Below are 22,801 nucleotides of genomic sequence, written 5' to 3' on the forward strand. Positions count from 1 at the left end.
ATGACAGCCATGTAATGTCCATTTCTGCATGGTGAATGCGCTGGTCTGACCCCCCTCCTCCTTTCAGGGTGGAGCCTGCTGGAGAACAATGGTTGAGACCAGGTCTGAGGAAGTGTAAGTGTGTTTGTAATATGATTCATGAAAACAAAGCAGCACACATTTAACCATCTTCAAATTTTCAGATCAGTCATTTACATCTCTGATGTCAGAAGTCATCATCAAAGTGTCAATCAATGAACAGATGATGGATCAATAACTGCAGCTGGATTGTGTTTGTTCTCTCCATCAGATTCCTGTCAACTCACAATCGACACAAACACAGTACACACAAAGCTCAAACTGTCTGACAACAACAGGAAGGTGACACATGTGAAGGAGGTTCAGTCATATCCTGATCATCCAGACAGGTTTGATGTTCATCCTGAGCTGCTGTGTAGAAATGGTCTGACTGGTCGCTGTTACTGGGAGGTCGAGTGGAGTGGAGATGTTTATATATCAGTGACTTACAGAAGCATCAGAAGGAAAGGAGGGAGTAATGACTGCTGGTTTGGATGGAATGATCAGTCCTGGAGTCTGAGCTGCTCTGGTGATGGTCCTCATTCTGTCTGGCACAATAACAGACAAACACCTATCTCCTCCTCCTCTTCCTCCTCTTCCTCTGTCTCTAACAGAGCAGCAGTGTATGTGGACTGTCCTGCTGGCACTCTGTCCTTCTACAGAGTCTCCTCTGACACTCTGATCCACCTCCACACCTTCAACAACACATTCAATGAAACTATTCATGCTGGATTTAAAGTCTGGTCTGGTTCATCAGTGTCCCTGTGCTGAGTTGAGTGTAAAGAGTGTCTCCTGTTAGAGAAACACTCTGACTGTTGAACAGATAGTTCAGTCTGTACATGTCTGTCTCTTTCACTCACAAACACGTTTTCACATTCATGGATTCAGTCAGTTGATGTTTTAAACTCTTCTAAATGATTCCTTGTAAACTTCTTCCTCTTCAGTCCTTTAAAGATGGAAGCTCCCATTATTCCAGGATCCACATGTTGTTTTTCTGTCTTTATTTTACTCAAAGCTTCACAGTGAATCTCAGTATGTTGTGTTTCTCTGAAGCTCAGTTCACAAACAGCTCCTCTGCATTTCCAACAAGTCTGAGCTCATTAAAATTAGAAAATTAGAATCCAAATGTTTGATTTCTCTTTATTAATGGGATTTTTCCATCATGGCTGAATAAGTGGGCATCCAATAGTACTCAGTGTATCAAATATTAAAGACATTCAGCATCTCTCATATTTATGAGATTTTATAAAACAGCTGCAATCAAAGAAACATGAACTTCCATATTGATCAAAACAGTGCGATGTCACTAACATCTCCTCGAACTCTTCATTGATGGTGATTCGTGGCCCTCTGCTGGTGAGAAGATGAAACAAACAGGCGAAAAAACACAAACGTGGAAGAGTTGGTCAGATTTGTAGAAAATGAAACGGTTAGTCATGGACCCACCCTCGTGCAATAAAGAGGATGGATGTTGTATCACTAGTTTGCCGATCAGTTTGTTTCACTAACTCATCTACACAAGACATTTTGTAGAGGGTACAGCAGCTATGGCAGTTTGTTTTGAAACAACAACTGTAATCTGCATATTTCCACTTTTTTCTCCAAATAGATTTTTTCCACTTTCATCTACAAATGAAAAAAAAATTGAAAGAATTAAAAAAAACCAACAACATCAGTTTCCTTCGGGGTCAACCTTCCGGATCAATAAAGTTTAATGAATTGTATTGAAACTTCCACTGTATTCTCCAAATGATCAGCAATATCATTGTGTCTTAATGTGGTCTTAATACTCCGTGGCAGATTCAACATGATAGAATCAAAATGTGGGCTCTGCTCCGGCAGACTGTTCACAGCCAAAAAATTCAAATTAATTCAATTTTATTTATATAACGCCAAATCACAACAACAGTTGCCTCAGGGCGCTTTATATTGTACAGTAGATCGTACAATAGTAGATACAGAGAAAAACCCAACAATCATATACCCCCCTATGAGCAAGCACTTTGGTAACAGTGGGAAGGGAAAACTCCCTTTTAACAGGAAGAAACCTCCGGCAGTACCAGGCTCAGGGAGGGGCGGGGCCATCTCCGTGACCGGTTGGGGTGAGAGAAGGAAAAAGGATAAGGACATGCTGTGGACGAGAGAAAGAGATTGATAACAGATATGATTCAATGCAGAGAGGTCTATTAACACATAGTGAGTGAGAAAGGTGACTGAAAAGGAAAAACTCAATGCATCATGGGAATCCCCGGCAGCCTACGTCTATTGCAGCATAACTAAGGGAGGATTCAGGGTCACCTCATCCAGCCCTAACTATATGATTTAGCAAAAAGGCACTATCTCTACTTTTAATATTAGGCTTAAAACTTTCCTGTCGAATCCGAACTGGAAGCTGGTTCCACAGGAGAGGGGCTTGAAAATTGAAGGCTCTCCCTCCCATTCTACTTTTAAATACTCTTTCTTTTATATAGAAAGAATATAGAAATATTCTTTCTTCCAAGGAGAATCCTGCAGATGATGCATCCAGAGGCATGAGAGCTGGGGATTTCCTCAAATGTAGAAGATGGATAAAAGGGCCAGAATTTCTCTATAAGTCAGAAAAGGAATGGCCTAAGCTGGATGTGGAGTATAGTGTAATTTCTGCAGATGACCCAGAGGTCAAAAAGGACCTGACAATGAATGTCAGTCTGAAGGAATTACAAAATCCTACCAGCTATCTTATCCACTACTTCTCGTCTTGGGCAAAACTCTGTAGCCTGGCACAGAAGAGGAAAGAGTTGCTTGTTGCAGGTTTGAATAAGAATGGTCTGCAAAGTCAGAAAGAAGTGGAGATAAGAATGGAAAGATTTAGGGCCACTTTGAAGAAAGGAAATCTGACTCCAGAAGATTTAGTAAAGACAGAACAAGCTATTATTCAATATGCACAACAACAGAAATTTAAAACTGAAATGGCTTTAATCAGCAATGGCCTCAAAGGAGTCTCCAAGGGAAGTTGTCTCTACAAACTTGATCCAGTGTTGGATGCAGGAATCCTGAGAGTGGGTGGCCAATTGAATAAAGCAGCCATGCCTATGGAAGTAAAGCATCCTGCAATTTTGACAAAAGATATGCATGTGTCAACACTGATTTTACGCCATATCCATCAAAGGTTGGGACATGCAGGAAGAGCACACATGCTGTCCAAACTAAGACAAAAATACTGGATACTAAATGCAAATTCTGCTGCCAGGAAAATCATCTCTCGTTGTATCATGTGTAGTCGCAACAGAGGAAAGTTTGTTGAACAAAAGATAGCAGACCTGCCTGAAGAGAGAGTTCTGCCAGACACAGCTCCATTCACAAATGTTGGAGTGGACTATTTTCGACCTATAAGTGTTAAAAGAGGACGAAGTCTCCTTAAAAGGTATGGAGTTCTTTTTACTTGTTTGACCAGTCGTGCAGTACATCTGGAGATTGCATGTGCATTTGATACAGACTCCTGTATAAATGCTGTGCGGAGGTTCATCTGTAGACGAGGCCCAGTTTCGACCATCAGATCTGATAATGCTACAAATTTTGTTGGGGCGAATCGAGAGTTAAAAGAAAGTTTGACTGAGCTGGACAATGCCAAAATTCAAAGGGCTTTTTGTTCAGGATGGCATGAAATGGAACTTTAACATCCCAGCAGCCTCTCACCAAGGCGGTGTGTGGGAGCGCCTCATTTGTTCAATAAAGAGTATTTTAGCCTCAGTTCTCAAAGAGCAAGTTTTGGATGATGAAGGACTCCAAACAGTCTTCTGTGAGGTTGAAGCTATATTGAACGACAGACCCATTACTAAAGTTTCAGATGACTCAAATGATCTTGAAGCACTGACACCCAATCACTTGTTGTTGCTGAAAAATAAACCAGTTTTACCACCAGGACTGTTTGATTCAAGGTGATCTTCATTTCAGGAAAAGGTGGAAACAGGTACAGTACATGGCAGAGTTGTTCTGGAAGAGATGGCTTTCTGAGTACCTACCTCTGATGCAACAAAGACAAAAATGGATGAGGACTAAAAGATGTCTTATACCTGGAGATGTTATTTTAATTGCAGACGCTACAGCTCCAAGAGGATCATGGATGATGGCAAAAGTCTTAAATGTAAACCAGGATGCAAAAGGCTTGGTGCATTCTGTGAGACTACAAACAAAGACCAGTGTTTTGGAAAGGCCAGTGACAAAACGTATTTTGCTACTGGAAGCCGCATCGTGAAGAAAATCCTCAACGAAGATTAAGGACCTGCTTAAGGGAATAGCTCCTCCTTTTGGGACTTTAAAGTAATTGTGATTGTATGCACAATTAGCGGCCAGAGTGTTGGCGCTATTTGTTCTTTATTTTTATTATTTTGAAATTAGTTAAAGTTTGTTGTTAGTTTACTTATATTTTGGGGTTTATTTACAAGTTTATTTGTACGGTAACATTTTGTTTCAGTGTTTTGTTTGTTTGATGTTACCTTGTTAAATAAATCAGTAAGAGCTGTAGGGCCATTTTGTTTGTATAAATAAAGAGACTGGTATAGGACCAGCATGCACTGGAGTGGGCCTATTGTTTTTTTTGTTTTTTTTTTACCAGAGCAGGTGAAGCAGCAGGAAGTAACAAAAAATGGATCTTGTTATTTGCTTGCCAAACTGGATAAATAAACCATAAAAACGCAACTTTCAAGTTTGGACAGTGGACTTCTTTTGCCTGCGTACGAAATATTATCTCAGTGCAGCAGTGGCTTGTGGACTTTTAATTGTGGAATGTTTGGTCTGTCAAACAAAAGGAATTGCCACTACACTATCATAAACATGTTTTATCATATAACTCATGTTTCTACATTTTCTTCTATAGATCAGTTTATGTCAGTATATCCATGAAGGTTCTCCATCATCCAGCTCATCGTAGTCTAAGGAGCTTGGAAAGAAAAGCATCTGGACTTCTTTAAGTTGGAAACTCAGGTGTTGATGATGAAAATGTTGATGATCCCTCATTCTTTCAGGTTTTTTTCAGTGCACTCTCTGAACACTTAGATGGCACACTTGTTCTTGGAGGCGACCTCAACCTTGGACTAAATGAAGAAATGGATAGGCTCAATACAGCAGGAACTCAGCGTAATTGGCAGTCCACAAATATAATCAAACAGTATATGAGCGACTTTGGTCTTTGCGATGCATGGCGCTCCCTTCACTCCACCAGTAAGGAATATACTTTTTTTCTCACACATTCATCACTCCTACTCTCGTCTGGATTATTTTTTGGTCAGCAGCTCACTGCTGAGCCACATTTTGAGAGACTGAGATTCACACTATAGCTGTGAGCGATCATGCTCCTGTATCTTTAACACAAATACATAAGAAGAACGCTACACCAAGTAAACACTGGAGATTCAATACATCGCTGCTTAAAGATGAAGACTTTATTAAACATTTTAAAAAAGAGTGGACTTCATATTTAGACTATAATGACACTCCCGGAACATCAGCTTCAACTATATGTGCTGTTAAGCTTCATCTGGGAACACAGTATATGACCCGAAACAAATAAACAATATTTTCATTGATTTCTATAAAACGTTGTATTCACCACAAATAAACTGATCTAAAAAGGAAATTGATCAGTTTTTGTACAACATAACTCTTCCAAAATTATTAGACACCCAAGCAATGGCACTGGATTCGCCACTGACATCAGGTGAACTCCAGGAAGCCCTGATAAGTATGCCCAATAATAAGGCTCCAGGTCCAGACGGCTTTCCTGCAGAATTCTACAAAGAATTCTGGACGATTCTAGCACCAGTTTTTTACAGAACGTTGTTGGAAATCAAGGAAAATGGCAGACTTCCATCAAATATGAATTCTGCAACCATTAATCTCCTGCTAAAACCAGGCAAAGACCCTGTATATCCCTCAAGCTATTGTCCAATATCCCTTATAAATGTAGACCTTAAAATAATCTGCAAAGCTCTCTCAAAGAGACTAGAGAAAATAACCCCCCTCTTAATTCATCCTGACCAAACTGGTTTCATAAAAGGTAGGCACTCATCAACAAATACACGAAGATTACTTAATTTGATAGACTACTCATACAGTAAAAACCTTGAAACTACAATATTTTCTTTAGATGCAGAAAAAGCGTTTGACAGAGTTAACTGGAAATTTATATTTGCAACTTTACACAAATTTGGTTTTGGATCTTCTTTCATTAACTGGTTAAAAATATTATATAATTCCCCAACAGCTTGTGTCAGAACAAATGACCAGACATCCTCCAGCTTCTGTCTCCTGAGGGGCACCAGGCCAACACGTTCTCACTCCCAACTCGTCAAATGTGTGACGCATGGTCAGGCTCCCTCTGCTTCACCCCCCTCGCGTCGAGAATTGACGTGCAGGGTCCTCCTATTGAATACTATGCTGCTCCCTAATCGTTGTTTATCGACGAAAAGAGATTTCCGCGCAAGAGCCTGTTGTTCGTATATTTATATATTTCCGAAATCACATTGTAGTGACGTATACTGAACACAATATATTATATAATGTAAGCAACTACCTGAGAAACAGCAGATACACCAGATAAATTAATTATAGGCTATTATTTTTGCATTTATGGAGGGAGAGGTGTAATACCTACAGCATGTTCTAGTCGCGCTAATAGGATATTATGATCAACAGTATCAAACGCAGCACTGAGGTCTAGCAGGACAAGCACAGAGATGAGTCCACTGTCAGAGGCCATAAGAAGATCATTTGTAACCTTCACTAAAGCTGTTTCTGTGCTGTGATGAGCTCTGAAACCTGACTGAAACTCTTCAAATAAGCCATTCCTCTGCAGATGATCTGTTAGCTGTTTGACAACTACTCTTTCAAGGATGTTTGATATGAAAGGAAGGTTGGAGATTGGCCTATAATTAGCTAAGACAGCTGGGTCTAGAGATGCTTTTTAAGTAAAGGTTTAACTACAGCCACCTTGAAGGCCTGTGGTACATAGCCCATTATTAGAGATAGGTTGATCATATTTAAGATTGAAGCATTAATTAATGGCAGGACTTCTTTGAGCAGTTTTGTAGGAATGGGGTCTAAAAGACACGTTGATGGTTTGGAGGAATTAATTATTGAAGTTAACTCAGAAAGATCAATTGGAGAAAAAGAGTCTAACTTAACATCGATGGTACTAAAAGTAGCTGTAGATAATATTACATCTGTGGGATGATTATTGGTAATTTTTTCTCTAATGATGAGAATTTTATTTGTGAAGAAGTTCATGAAGTCATTACTAGTTAACGTTAAAGGGATTGTTGGCTCAGTAGAGCTCTGACTTTTTGTCAGCCTGGCTACAGTGCTGAAGAGAAACCTGGGGTTGTTCTTATTTTCTTCAATCAGTGACGAATAGTAAGATGTTCTGGCTTTGCGGAGGGCTTTCTTATAAAGCAGCAAACTATTTCTCCAGGCTAAATGATGATCCTCTAAATTTGTGACACGCCATTTCCTCTCCAGCTTACGAGTTATCTGCTTTAGGCTACGTGTTTGAGAATTATACCACGGAGTCAGGTACTTCGGATTTGAGGCCTTAGTTTTCACAGGAGCTACAGTATCCAGAGTCGTATGTAGTGAGGAGGTAAAATTATTAACAAGATAATCGACCTCTGTTGGAGTAGCGTTCAGGTAGCTGCTCTGCTCTATGTTGGTACAGGGCATTGAAGATGATAACAGTGGGTGGATTATATTCTTAAACTTAGTTACAGCACTTTCAGAAAGACATCTACTTTGATAAAGTCTACTCTCCACTGCTGTGTAATCAATTATTGTAAATGTAAATGTTATCAGGAAATGATCAGACAGCAGAGGGTTTTCAGGAAACACTGTTAAATGTTCAATTTCTATGCCATATGTTAAAACAAGATCTAGAGTGTGATTAAAGTGGTGGGTGGGTTCTTTTACATTTTGAGAGAAGCCAATTGAGTCTAATAACAGATTAAATGCGATGTTGAGGCTGTCATTTTTAGCATCTACATGGATGTTAAAATCACCCACAATCATTATTTTATCTGAGCTGAGCACTAAATCAGATAAAAAGTCTGAGAAATCAGAGAGAAACTCTGTGTAAGGCCCAGGTGGACGATAGATGATAACAAGTAAGACTGGTTTCTGAGTTTTACAGCTGGGGTGGACGAGGCTAAGCATCAGGCTTTCAAATGAATTAAAAGTCTGTCTTGGTCTTTCGTTAATTAATAGGCTGATGTGAAAAATTGCTGCCACACCGCCCCCTCGGCCTGTGCTTCGAGGTTTCTGGTAGTTAGAATGACTCGGGGGTGTTGATTCATTTAAACTAACATAATCATCCTGCTGCAACCAGGTTTCTGTAAGGCAAAGTAAATCGATTTGTTGATCAATTATTAAGTCATGTACTAACAGAGACTTGGAGGAGAGAGACCTAATATTTAATAATCCACATTTCACTGTTTTACTCTTTGGTTCACATGTGGATACTGTATTGTTCTTTCTTTGTGATTTTTTATGTTTAAGTTGTTTGTTGCTGGTTTTTAGTTTGTTTTTTGTCTGTTTGGGAGCTGACACAGTCTCAATGGAGATGGGTTTTTGGGGGGGTAGCAGGAGGAGAGAGGCGTGTAAGACTGGAACTCTGCTTCCTGGTCCCAACTCTGGATAGTCATATTTTGGGGGGTTTAATAAATTTGTCCATATTTCTAGAAATGAGAGCTGCTCCATCCAAAGTGGGATGGATGCCGTCTCTCCTAACAAGACCAGGTTTCCTCCAGAAGGTTTGCCAATTATCTATGAAGCCCACATCGTTTCTGGGACACCACTCAGACAGCCAGCAATTTAAGGAGAACATGCGGCTAAACATGTCACTCCTGGTCTGATTGGGGAGGAGACCAGAGAAAACTACAGAGTCCGACATTGTTTTGGCAAAGTTACACACCGATTCAATATTGATGTTAGTGACCTCCGATTGGCGTAACCGGGTGTCATTACTGCCGACGTGAATTATGATCTTACTGTATTTACGTTTACCCTTAGCCAGCAGTTTTAAATTTCCTTCAATGTCGCCTGCTCTGGCCCCTGGAAGACAATTGACTATGGTTGCCGGTGTCTCTAGCTTCACATGTCTGAGAACAGAATCACCAATTACCAGAGTTTGACCCCCGGCGGGTGTGTCGCAGAGTGGGGAAAAACGGTTAGACACATGAACAGGTTGGTGGTGTACCTGGGGCTTCTGTTTAAGACTATGCTTCCTCCTCACCGTCACCCAGCCGTCCTCTTTCCCCAGCTGCTTGGGGTCTGCCGGGGAACAGCTAGCGGGGCCTACGCTATCTTCGGCTGCACCAGCTACAGGGCCTGGCTAGCTACGGGTGAATGAAGGCTGCGAAGCCGAGTCTCCAATTCAGTAATCCTGGCCTCCAGAGCTGCAAATATGCTACATTTGTTACAGGTATCATTACTGCTAAAGGAGGCCGAGGAGTAACTAAACATCTGACACAATGAGCAGGAAAGTGCAGGAGGGACAGGTGAAGTAGCCATGGTGCTAACGAGTCGGCTACGAGCTAAGCTAAGCATTGAAACAGTACAGAGACAGTGAGTGAATACTTTGGCTATAAATTAGGTAGTGAGTACACAGAAAGGGTGCTTCAGATGAAGCACGTTAAGATTATACTATGAAAAAGGGATGTATCAAAAGATTTCAATTAAATTGCTAAGCAGAAAAGCTACTCAGACACACCACTGTGTTTGAGCAGGAACAGGAAGTGATACTCTAACACAAAGCGAGCGAACACCAAGTGACAGCGCCACCAAGGAATCTGATATGCGGAATTTACACTTCTGCACTGTGTTCAGCATAATATTAATTAGCCATTAATTGGAAGAGCTGCATTGTTGATTTGTCTGCTATTCTACTTAAAAGGTCAAACTAATATATAATATCAACTCATTACATGTAAAGTATTTCAAGCCTGTTGATAATTTTGATGATGGTGCCCGGGGCAGCAAAAAGCCTAGGCCCGCCCCTGCCTGTGTACCTTCCATGTCTTGTGTCTCTAAAGGATTTTGTTAAGTTGTGCATTCTCCCTGTCTTGTTGTATCTGATTAGTTCCAGCTTTTTTTAAACTGAATTTACCAGAGGAACCAACTCGAGGGATTAATAAAGTTCTCTCTCTGTTTCTCCTCTTTAGCCTCGTTACAAACACTACAGCTAACACGTGGATTTTCCTGTTTTAGCTCAGCCAGCAAAGAAAGCAGAACCACTTCCTGCTGCAGAGACAGAGAGGGTGAAAGTTTTTAAATAAACTCATTGCTGCAGCAAAGAGCAGCACAACAGTGAGACAGATTTTTAGCTTCAGTGTTTTTATTCTCCACTAAGTCATTGCTTCTGTCTCTACTTAGCTAACATAAACTAATCTATGTCTGTTAGCAACCAACCAACCAACTCAAAGAGTTCATGTTACTAACAGCTCACCTCTCTGCAGCAGACACAGGCTGGACTTTAAAATTAATGAAGCGTCCAGCAGACCAGGCCAGACACAGAGTGGTTTTAGAGGGAGGGACTCCCTCCTCTCTGTCCTCACACTGATCCATGCTGCTCAATTCACATCAGCTCACACACACTTTCTACCTTCACCTGCAGAGGAAACACAAATCATTCATGTGCACATCAACTGAGAGCTGCAGAGGTCGTGTCTGATGTGTTGGACTAACATCCATCTGAGACGCAGCTTTCATCAGTTCACTACAAAAAGTGTCACAGAGCCGAGTTCAGCCTCCAAATCCTCCATTACTGTAGTCCTACAAAGGTCAAACATGGCTGCAGAGAGCAGCTTTATGTCAGTAACAATGTCCAGGACCAAGCTGACTGCTTACAGAGTTCATACTCTAACTGCTAGCTGCTCTGCTAGCTAAGCTAACTCATGTTAATGCTGCTCAGAAAATGTAAATAAAACATTAAAGAGTGAAAAGTAAAGCTTGGAGTCACAGGATGATGCTGATATAAGCAATAAGAGCACTGTTGCTGCAATGCTGTGAGAACAATGATCATTGTAGAACTTCACAAACATCACGTGTTGTTTTCCACATGTAAGATCAGCAAACATACAGAAACTTCCTGTTGCCACACACGGCCTCTAAAATCTCTTCCACGCTTTCTGTCTGAAGTCCACTCTCTGTGTCGGATCCACAGGAAACAACAAGATCTTATTAACATGGTTTTCAATGTGTCTCCTTCCAAAAAGTCCAACCAATGAACAAATGTGTATATTTGTGGAGGCCGAACAAAAGCATGACACATTTCTCTGTTTCTATAAACTGGTGTCAAACACAAATATGAAGAGTTTCATTGACAGACTCCAAAATGCCCCCGCAGTGAATCAAAGGGAAATCCTTTTTTTTTTTTTTTTTTTTTTTTTTTTTTTTTTAACCTGTCCCGTTTGGTTCTTTTGCCATCAGAATTATTGTCTAAAGGCGAAGAAAGATGCCCAACGGATTTACTTTACCAAATGGACCATCCCAGCCTTGCTGTAATGGTCCATCTGATTCACCTTTTATTGTTTATTTTATTTTCACTTGCTGAATACGGGACAGACTTGACTGGTGGAAAGAAAGGGGAGAAAGAAAGAGGGAAAGAAAAAAAAAAAAACCTGAGAAGAGGGACGGGGAAAAAGGGCAAAAAACAAAAACCAACAGAATAAGCAGACAAAAAAAAAATACATATATCAATCACCTGGATCACCTGTTGAGAAAGAAAAAAGAAAGCAAGCAGAAGAAAACGAGAGTAATAAACAAGATCACAATGATATATGGGAATATGACAGTAAATACTAAATATTAAACATTATGGTGCAGCACGTGAGATCGACAGCGCACAGTGTGCTTTGAGGTAGGAGCCAAAGAGGGTGTAGTTTGTGTGTGTGATCACCCGTGTGTACACCTGTGAGCATGAACGCGCTTGTTTTTAAAAGGTTCCTTCATGTAATGATCTGCTAGAGGGTGTGGGGGGTGTTAAGGTTCAAAAATATAGGGAAGGAAACACAGGAGGAATGCAAGTAACCACACTGGTCCAAAGGGTAAAGACGATGATTTTAATGAAATGACACGCGTGGGAGAATGAGCGGACTCCGTAAGCAGACAGCCCCACAATCTCATCCTCCTAACATCAAAATACAGTTTTATATGCATCAGAGTATATTTAGTGACGCCCCCTCATTGCGTCATCACATACATCAGCTTCAAAACCACAAATGTTCTATTCGACAACTTAAGGCACAAATAAAAGTACACTGGCTTCCATCTTCTCCCCGGTGGTTTCCCGTAAGCCAGCTCAGCTCTCGCATCGTGCATCTACTGCTTCATCAGTCAACTCTCACCTACACCCTAACAGCGTGTGTGTGTATGTGTGTGTATGTCTGTCTGTGCGTGCACCGAGTGTGCATCTGCTCTCTGCACCTTAGTTGACCCCAACCCAGGCAACCAGGCTAAGGCCATCCTGTGTTGTGATGATCTTAACTTCTATGTAAACTGTATAACACAAATATTTCAATCTAATACAACTACTTAAAGCTTAAATCAAAGATAAATGCATAATAAACACCCTACTCTTTGGCTTGCACTCACTCTGCTTTTGGTTTCACTTCTGCAAAACCTGCAACTTCAAAAGCCTATAACTTCCTGTCTCATTTCGGGTTATAGATTCAACTCAACAGTTTAAAGTGGTTCTTTACTGAACCTGTAATAAAGACTAATATGATACCAATATATTTGAACATTTGAATGCAATATCAATACCTCTTGTATCAATACTTCTTGTATACATATGCTTGCTATATGTTTATGATGCAACAGTAATGACAGTAATACCAAAATAATAAAAATAATAAAAATAGAATTAACAAAAATAAAATAATAAATGGAAATAACAACAATGACAAAAAATAATACTTCGTTCCCAACAATTCCTCTCTTGACCTCTGGATGTTATCCAGAGGTCACCAAAACAAATAAAAACATTACCGAAACTAATAATTCACAGAGTAGATCCTAGTCTAAGACTAGATTCACCTTAACTGTAGTGGATAAAAAGAACCTTCTCCCTACTATTCTCTTCCCCTCACTTATGTCCATCAATTGTTCTCTTTATTCAAACTTGGTTCAACCTATTATTTTGGGGAGTCTTTAATCAAAAGCATAAACCTAATTATCTTCTGACTTTCTGACCTTTGTTCCTATATAATCTTAAACATCACTCATCTCAATCTACAGCATTTTAACAGTCTTACAGCACTGCTGTCCTATGTTTCCTGTTGTTCACTCTATTCAACATCCTGTACTGTCACAGCTCTGGCCTAAAATCACCTTTCACAAGAAAAATCATCATAACCACTTATTCTACACAAGGATCAAAGAAAAAACAACCATTTTAATTAAATCATCATACATTAAAATCATATAATCAATTACTCCTGAATAACTTTCATCATAGCTAAAAGCTCCCTAGGAACAACTTCTGCGTGTTGACACTAACTTCATTTTAAAACTCACATTTCCTGTGTTATAACCTGTTTTGGTACAGCATTTTATTTCATTTTTGCTGCTCTTAATGTAATGGTACATTCTAATTATATTTTATCAGTCATTATATTTTATCAGTCTTAACCAAAATACCTAGGCTTTCCCCCCTTTGGTCCTGTTTTAAACAAAAACTTGGTCACTTCAACAAGCGTTCGTTATTCTGTAGCTGCATTTTATATAATAAGACTCATGTGGAGCTGCATGTGTTATCTCCATATTTTACATGTCACCTAATTTAGTTACAAGCAAAACTCCTATTCAGTTAAATGCTAAATGGATTTCAGGCCCTGGGCCTCACCTATGTTTAAACCATATGTGTTTGTAAGCGTGAATGCTGTTTATCCTTCTGTTGCTCCAAGTCCCCTACAATATATCGACTGAGACATAACGCTCATCGAAGCTTATGACCTTTAAATGGACCGAACATCAGCTCTGTTAATGAGCACGATTGCAATGTGTAAGAAAAAATCATTTCTATGTATATAATCTTCAATGCTATTCATTCGGGTCAGTGACACTTTTAACATTCTCATAACAAGCTCTCCTCTACCCTAGAAATAAATCTATTTACTATCTGTTTCTAAAGCCTACATTATAACAACTTATCCTAAAAGTCAAACGAAAAAATCACACATTTTCTACTAGTAAAATCTTCACTAATCTTCCCCAAAGCATATCCTTTATTCCCACAGTTTCCCTTTAAGTTTGGTGCACAACTTCTTATTAACACCAGCAATTCATCTTCTAAACCTAATTCAGTTCATTTTAATCCTCTCTTTAAAGAATTTAAAGAATTTTACCATATTTAAATTATCAAAAAAACCCAATAGTTATAAAATCCTAGTAAAACCCATTTCAAATTAAACAAATTAAATCTTAAATCCCTCTCTTTTTTGACACATCTCATGTGGCAAAAAACTCAAACTGCTTCACCCAAGCTTAGGAAATTAAAAGGGAAAAAAGGTTAGTCATATCATTTCTCCAAACACTTCAGCCATCTTCCTCTCCGGTATTTTGCTCCAGTCCTGAAAACCTGTGTTTAAGGAACAAAATCAATTTAATCATCATGTCAAATCTTCTCAAACTCGTTGCTCCATCGAACTCTGGATCCTTGGAATTTCCTGAAAACAAAACCTGTAGTTCACATTTCATACTCAACTGTCCCCTTTTTGATCCCGTCTATGTCATAACAAAAAATAAACTTAAACAGAACAGTTATCAATCATGTGTTACCTCAGTTAATGGTAACTTGAATTTCATCAAACAATGTTTCCCTTTTAGCATTTAGCATTCTATAATGTAATAACATAATCCAACCCCAGTAAATAATTACCTCAAAGTAAACATCAACATCCCAAAATCAGCATCCCCAGATTTAAGTCTCCCACTTGTCCTGCTCATGGCAAAAGCAAAACAAAGCATCCCCTTTATTTTCCTCCCATGGTAAATTTGTCCACATTTATTCATCCCCACCTTCGTCCAGTCACTCACATTCACTCACACATCCACACATGATATTTTTGCTGATTCTGCAGCCTAATGAAATGCTCCACATCAGCAAAATGAGCTTAATCATTTGTTTTATTTCGTTTTCCTTTTTAGGAAAATAGTTCTCTATACTTTTGACTGGATTGAATTGCTGCAATCCTAAAATTAAACAGAGACTCCCCGCCAATCAGGTCTCCTTCTCAGCCAATTTATAATCGATAAAGCCCACCTGATTTTCGTACTTGGTAATTTTGTCAGCGCCGTCAGTTCACTCTCTTCCAGGCCTGCTTAGAACAAAAATGAAAAAAGAGAGCTGATTATTAGCTCATCAAAGTACAAAACAAAATCACCTGACAGGTTTTTTTTTTTTTTTCCCTAAGTGCACTGTTACTAAAACTATGGGCCCTTTTAGACATGTCCATGTTTATCAAAAACTCCCTCTATTAAAATGAAAAACAACCGCCCCAAAAAATCTTAAACAATCTTAAATTTCACCCATTCAACACACCGAAAACCTCGTCAAAAGATCAAAGACCGTTTGCACAATGTCTCCCTTCCTCACTCTGCCATGTTTTCATTCGGCACAAGATAAAAACCAATTTCAACAACGTATCATCCTTAAATTATAAATTTCCTGTCCAAATCTGCCCCTCTGAGCAGACCTGACCACCGTAATCAAATATCCTGATACTTTACCCTTATATATTTCGCCAAATAATCTTCAACAGCCACCGCTCTCTCTTGAACTGAAAGCCTCCGAGACACAGACACACAGGAAGTGTCTTTGCTCCAGCAAATTTGCATAGTGACTCATCTCAGCAAGTCAACTTGACAAGAGAAATACATGTTTAAACCTTATCACATTATTTAATTATTTTCATTTTCTTTCTATACTAATCACTTACTTTTATCAATCAGTGCAAAAGCACTCGTAAGGCACTCTTTTAAACACTACTTTAGTCACTATTCTTTTGTTTTTCTCTCTATTTTATTAAACATTCACAGCATTCTCTCACTCATACAAGCAGCAAGCTGATCTTCATTGCATATGCTTATGTTCTCAGCCAGGTTTATTCAATATCTCTATGCATTAAACTTCATGAGCTTGTCTTTGTAAAGTCAGTGCATTTTCTGTTTGTGTGTGTTATTTTTGCATCTATGGCTTCGCAGTCTTTCAAACTCCTTCCCAATTCTCCAGTTAACCCTGATGCTCCCCGGCGGGGTCGGTCGGTCTGTCGGCCAGGGGGACGCGGGTCCCCCCGTGGAGTTAGCAAGGGGGTTTGGGGTCTCACGATCCCCCCCCCCCCACCACCGCTCTCGATGGAAGGATAGAGTGAGTACGGTGTGTGTGTGTGTGTGTGTGTGTGCGTGTGTGTCTCGAGGAACACCCTAGCGAAAGCAGAGCGAGTCTCGCGGCGAGATGATAAGAAAGCAGATGGTGGGTACTAAGCGTGTTGGTGTTGGTTACGGAGGGCGACGCCGACGCCAACGACGACAACAAGGGGGTCTCCTTAGACAAAGGCAATGTCACGCACTAGACCGTGGGAGCGAAAGAGCGCTAAGCTCGGCGGTACAGGCGTAGCGCTTTCGCCGTCGGTGTCACGGTGCTCGTCCTCCTCACCATCACCGTCAACATCGCCGACGGTTTTGGCCTACGCGGGTCGGCTCCGGTGTCTGGGTTGTTGCGACCGGCCACGTTTCGCTATCGAGGGCTAGGGGTCGAGGAAGACCAAGAGCAGCGGCGGCGACGACAACAACAGGAGAACTCGGAGGAGGAGGAGAACTCGGAGGAGGAGGATCAGGAGGAAGAGACCGAGGAAGAAGAGCAAGAGGCCGAGGAGGATAACGACTCGACCGCCCGAACGCTCGCAGACGAGGAGCGGTACTCGGAGGATCGGGAGGACGAAAACGATGGGGTGGCGGATCCCCATAGGTCCTACGCGGAAGAGGCTCACAACTACGAAACGGCGTTGCAACTCTGCCAGGACGGCGGCTCGCAAGGCGAGTCGAACCGCCGAGAGGGAGAGGAAGAAGCAGGCGCTGAACCGGGAGAGGAAGAAGCAGGCGCTGAACCGGGGCGGGGGACTTGGGAGATTTGGCAAGAGGAGGACGCCGGCCGTGCTGCAGGTGGCGTTCATGATCCTGGGCGCGATCGCGGCCACGGCGCTGTCGGTGAAACTCGCGACGCAGATGTAGCCGACGATTACGACGAAGACTATGAAGATGACGACGAAGAAGATGACGACGAAGACGACGAAGACTACGAAGAAGACGGCAAAGACTATGAAGACAAAGACTATGAAGAAGAAGCAGAAGAAGAAGAAGACGACGACGACGACGACGACCTCGAGCCGCGAGGACGAGGCCCCACCGAAGAGGCCCTTGCGGCTGCGCACGACGAGGCCTCCGCGTTCATGGCCTACTTCCCGCCGGAGATAGAGGACTCGGTGATCGCCATGACCAACCTGGAAGCGGACAGGCGCAGGCCCGCCATCGACGGGTGGAAGCCCATGGGCCGCGTCGAGTTCCGGGCCTACGTGGGGCTGCTCGTGCTCGCCGGCGTGTACAGGTCCCGGGGAGAGGCCTGCGAGAGCCTGTGGGACGCCGAGAGCGGCAGGTCCGTGTTCAGGGCCGCGATGCCGCTCAAGACCTTTCGAGCCTACTCGAGCGCGCTGCGCTTCGACGACAGAGAGGCCAGACGAGCCGTGCGAGGCGAGGGCGGCGGCCGCGGCTACGACAAACTGGCCCCCATCAGAGCCGTGTGGGACGAGTGGTGCGCGAGGCTGCCCGCCATGTACCGACCGGGACCGGAGGTCACCGTCGACGAGAGACTGGTGCCGTTCAGAGGTACGTACGTGGTGCGTGTTGTGTGTGTGTGTGTGTGTGTGTGTGTGTGTGTGTGCGTGACTGGGGAAGAGAGGAGAAAGAGGAGCGGGGAACGGCGACAACGCTAGCTTTCTGGGCATTGTTGTCGTCGGGTTCTGCGTGTGTGCTTTTGCATGACTGTATATCTTCCACGCTTGCAAGCGCGTTCTCTGTCAAACTCACATCTCTTCTTGCGTTTCTGCCCCAATCTCCCACACTTTCCCACATCTCTCTCTCTCTCTCTCTCTCTCTCTCTCTCTCTCTCTCTCTCTCTCTCTCTCGCCATCATCAGGAAGGTGTCCGTTCAGACAGTACATGCCCAGCAAACCGGCCAGGTACGGGATCAAGATATGGGTGGCGTGCGACGCGCGCTCCAGCTACGCGTGGAAGATGCAAGTGTACACCGGCAAGCCCGACAAGCGCGGCCCTCCCGAAAAGCACCTGGCCGCTCGAGTGGTCTTGGACCTCACCGAGGGATTGCCGCCGGGATGCAACGTCACGTGCGACAACTTTTTCACCTCGCGCGAGCTCGCCGACAGGCTCTTTCGCGAAAGAGGCCACACGGTGCTGGGCACCCTGCGAGCGAACAGACCCGAGATCCCCAGGGAGCTGCGCTGCGTCAAGGGCAGGGCCGTGGGCTCCGTGGAATCCGTAGTACTCGCCGGCTCCGCGCCACGAGGAGAGGGAAGAGGAGGAGGAGGAGGAGGAAGAGGGCCAGACACGATCATCCTCTCCTACGTGGCCAAAAAGAACAAGAACGTGCTGCTCCTCACCACCGCTCCTCGCTACCACCGCCGCTCCGGCCCCGAGCCCCGGCCTAGCCGCCGCCGCATCGGCAACGGCAAAAGCAGCAGCAGCAGCAGCAGCAGCAGCAACGGCGACGCCGGCGGCAAACCTCCCTTGGTGCTGCATTACAACCGCACCAAGGGAGGCGTCGACAACCTGGACAAGGTCATGAGCACGTACAGCTGCAGGAGAAAGACCTGCAGGTGGCCCGTGGCCCTTTTCCACAACATGGTGGACGTGGCGGCCTACAACGCGTTCGTGCTCTGGAGGGAAATTCACCCCGACTGGATGGCGGGCAAGCTCAACAGACGAAGGCTCTTCCTCGAGCGGCTGGGCAAAGCGCTCGCGCGCCCCATGATCGAAGCCAGGGCGTTAGCGCGAGGAGTAGGCCGAGTCGCGGCCCGAAGTACTACTGCTGCTACTACCGCTGCTACCGAGGCCGACGGTGCCGACGCTACGCCGCGCGACTCCTCTCCGGTCAAGAGGCGAAGGTGCCGCGTGTGTCCCAGGAGCAAAGACGTCAAGACCAAGATCCTGTGCCGCGAGTGCCGAGCGCACGTGTGCATCAACTGCGCCGTCAAGTACTGTCCCAACTGCGCCGCTTCACGCAACGCCGCTTCCCAGACGCCGCCGACGTCGTAGTAACACGAGCGCCCCTCGTTGGGGGGTGTCCTAACGACCCCCACCCCACCCTAAACGTTTTTAGGACACCGATGATCGTCCTTTTTACACGAAGGAGAAGGACGAGAAGACGAAGACGGTCTCTCTGCGTATTCTGCGCAAGATAATACCGACCGATGTGTGAAACGAGTGCACGCGTGCCGTTACGTTGCCTGAAAGAACACAAATGCTGTATGGTTTTGTTCGTGATTGTTTTTTTTTTATTGTCGCCAATAAACAAAGACTACAACATTTCATGTGAGTTGTTTGTACGCTCGGAGAATGAGATTATACTAGAGAGCAGGTTAATGCAGAGCGCCGCGTCTCGCTTTAGCCGGCGTTCTGAGGACTTTGCGATTCGTAACGCGTACGCCCCGAGGGGTCCTAGCGACACCCCACACACACACACACACACACACACACACACACACACACACACACACACTATCATCATCATCATAACGCATACGCCCCGAGGGGTCCTAGCGACCCCACTATCATCATCGTAACGCATACGCCCCGAGGGGGTCCTAGCGACCCCCCACACTAAACATCATAACGCATACGCCCCGAGGGGTCCTAGCGACCCCCCACACTATCATGAACATGACCCATATGCCCCGAGGGGTCCCAGCGACCCCACTATCATGAACATAACGCACATGCCCCGAGGGGTCCTAGCGACCCCCACGCTAAACATCATAACGCACATGCCCCGAGGGGGTCCTAGCGACCCCCACGCTAAACATCATAACGCACATGCCCCGAGGGGTCCTAGCGACCCCACTATCATCATCATAACGCACACGCCCCGAGGGGGTCCTAGCGACCCCCACCCCACCCTAAACATCATCATAACGCATATGCCCCGAGGGGGTCCTAGCGACCCCGCCCCACCCTAAACAGCATCATAACGCACATGCCCCGAGGGGTCCCGGCGACCCCATTATCATGAACATAACGCACATGCCCCGAGGGGGTCCTAGCGACCCCGCCCCACCCTAAACAGCATCATAACGCATATGCCCCGAGGGGGTCCTGGCGACCCCCCCCCCCACTATCATCATCATCATCATAACGCATACGCCCCGAGGGGGTCCTAGCGACCACCCCCACCCTAAACATCATCATAACGCATATGCCCCGAGGGGTCCTAGCGACCCCCCCCCCCTATCATCATCATCACCATCATCATCATCACCATCACCACCACCACCATCATAATAACACACACGCCCCTCGGGGGTCTCCACGACCCACGCCCCGAGAACAGGCGGGCGCACAAGGGTTAAGGGAAACAGGCGCCTCAACGGCAAGGCTTTCTCAACGTTGTAATAAAATACACGGCCACGGGGGGGCGTTTTAAAAACGCACTACCCCGTTGCACATGGCCCTAGGGGCGTGTCCCCCGCGAGCCACGCCTCTCCTTCCTGGCAGGGATCCGCCTAGCGGAAATTACTGCATTTTCGCGCATGCTCTATGGTGCGCGGCCAGCAGAGGCCGCCTTTTCGTCCGGACGGGGCATCCGCCTAGTCGAAATACAAGCAACGAATGTAACATCTTACCATGTGTATTTACTATGATTGCTGCTTTATACATTGTATGTCAGTTGATTTAATTACACAATTGTGGCACAATAAACGTGAATCAGAAAAACGTGTAACGTCTATGTAATATGTTGGCCATCGCTTCAAAGCTAACGCTTCAACCGGTAAAAGACGTACAGTCTTGTATATATGTGATTGGAACTAGTGCAGGTTCTTTGGTTTTACTGTTTCAGAACACACATTAACTATAAAGCAGAGAAAGGAGACGGCTCGTAACAGAGAGAAAGGAGACGGCTTTTTCATAGGACGTATCATCCGATCGCAGTCTCTGGTTTCACCATGAACGCGTTTGACCACAGCAAGACAGATGCTGTCTTCCAGTTCTCCCACATATCTCACTCCACCCAGGAGCACTTGAAGAAAGTGTACTCAAGCTTGGCAATTTGTATGTGTCTGGCCGCTGTCGGCTCCTACGTCTACATCTATCTGGTCGCACGCCTGGTTACAGTGAGTGCGGCGTCCCCCCTCGCAGTCCTGGGGTTGTTGATCTGTCTTGCGGTGGCTACCCTCACCTCACTGGGGTTGTTTATCTGGTTTGCCGTGACCCCCCATAACCCTGAGACAGAAAGGAAGAGACTTGCTTTCCTTGAAGGATTTGCCTTGCTCACAGGTTTTAGCCTTGGACCCATACTGGACGATGTCATCGCTGTCGATCCGAATGTCATCGCGACCGCCTTCGTGGGAACCTCGGTGATTTTCATCTGCTTCACTCTCAGCGCCTTGTACGACACACACAGGGGCCACCTGTTCCTCCGTGGCACACTCATGTCCGGCTGTTCTATTCTGTTCCTGGTGTCTCTGACGAACGTGTTCTTCGGATCTACGCTTCTGTTTGAGGCGAACACCTACCTGGGACTGCTCGTCATGTGCGGCTTTGTCCTGTTTGACACTCAGCTCATTATCGAGAAAGCAGAGAACGGGGACGAGGACTACATCTGGCACTGTGTGACCTTGTTTGATGATTTCATCAGCATTTTTAGGAGACTGATGATCATCCTTTACACGAAGGAGAAGGCCAAGAAGACGAAGACGGTCTCTGAACGTATTCTGTGCAAGATAATACCGACCGATGTGTGAAATGAGTGCACGTGTGCTGTTACATTGCCTGAAAAAACACAAATGCTGTATGGTTTTGTTCATGATTGTTTTATTGTCGCCAATAAACAAAGACTACAACATTTCGTGTGAGTTGTTTGTACGCTTGGAGAATGAGAATATACTAGAGAGCAGGTTAATGCAGAGCGCCACGTCTCGCTTTAGCCGGCCTTCTGAGGACTTTGCGATTCCTCAGCTGCAATACGTTGATGTCGTCGGGCTCAGCGATGGCTGCCTTGTCATCAGTGTCGGTGCTCTGGGAGGCAGCTTGGTTCAGCCGCAATACGTTGGTGGTGTCGTCGGGCTCGGCGATGGCTCGGTTGGCTGCGGTGTCCGTGCTCTGGGAGGCAGTTTGCTCCTCAGCATTGTCGGCAGCATCGGAGGCCATCAGCTCTGCGCCCAGAGCGTATAGGCAGATATAGCCCGTTACCTCCATCATGATATTCCAGACTGGGTCGATGTCCACAACGCCTTGTCTCAAGATGCGAGCGGTCTCGCTGGGACACTTAGCAGTAGGCTCTACCTCGACTCTCACCGTGAAGTCGTGGTCCATTTCGAGGGTGAACCACATTTCGTAATCGTCCTCAGCCAATCCCACATTGTCGTGGCCTGCGCATTTGGGATCGCCCGAAGCCTCGTGTAACTTGTCCACAAACCTTGCTATTGTCCTC

At 44.5% G+C, this 22,801-nt stretch overlaps 1 protein-coding gene across 1 annotated transcript; it reads left to right on the plus strand.

Annotated features, from left to right (window-relative positions):
• Positions 1–21,280: 21,280 nt before the first annotated feature.
• LOC109199791 (probable Bax inhibitor 1) lies at positions 21,281–22,176 on the plus strand. Its single transcript, XM_019355120.2, has one exon. It carries the CDS (start codon positions 21,315–21,317, stop codon positions 22,110–22,112), a length of 798 nt encoding a protein of 265 aa, XP_019210665.1. The 5' UTR covers positions 21,281–21,314; the 3' UTR covers positions 22,113–22,176.
• The last annotated feature ends 625 nt before the right edge of the window (positions 22,177–22,801 follow it).

Source organism: Oreochromis niloticus, unplaced genomic scaffold, assembly GCF_001858045.2.
Source record: "Oreochromis niloticus isolate F11D_XX unplaced genomic scaffold, O_niloticus_UMD_NMBU tig00007939_pilon, whole genome shotgun sequence".
Taxonomy (NCBI): domain Eukaryota; kingdom Metazoa; phylum Chordata; class Actinopteri; order Cichliformes; family Cichlidae; genus Oreochromis; species Oreochromis niloticus.

Excerpts from the sequence above, each read along its gene's own strand:
- LOC109199791 (XM_019355120.2), top strand. The coding sequence starts at position 21,315 with ATGAACGCGTTTGACCACAGCAAGACAGATGCTGTCTTCCAGTTCTCC.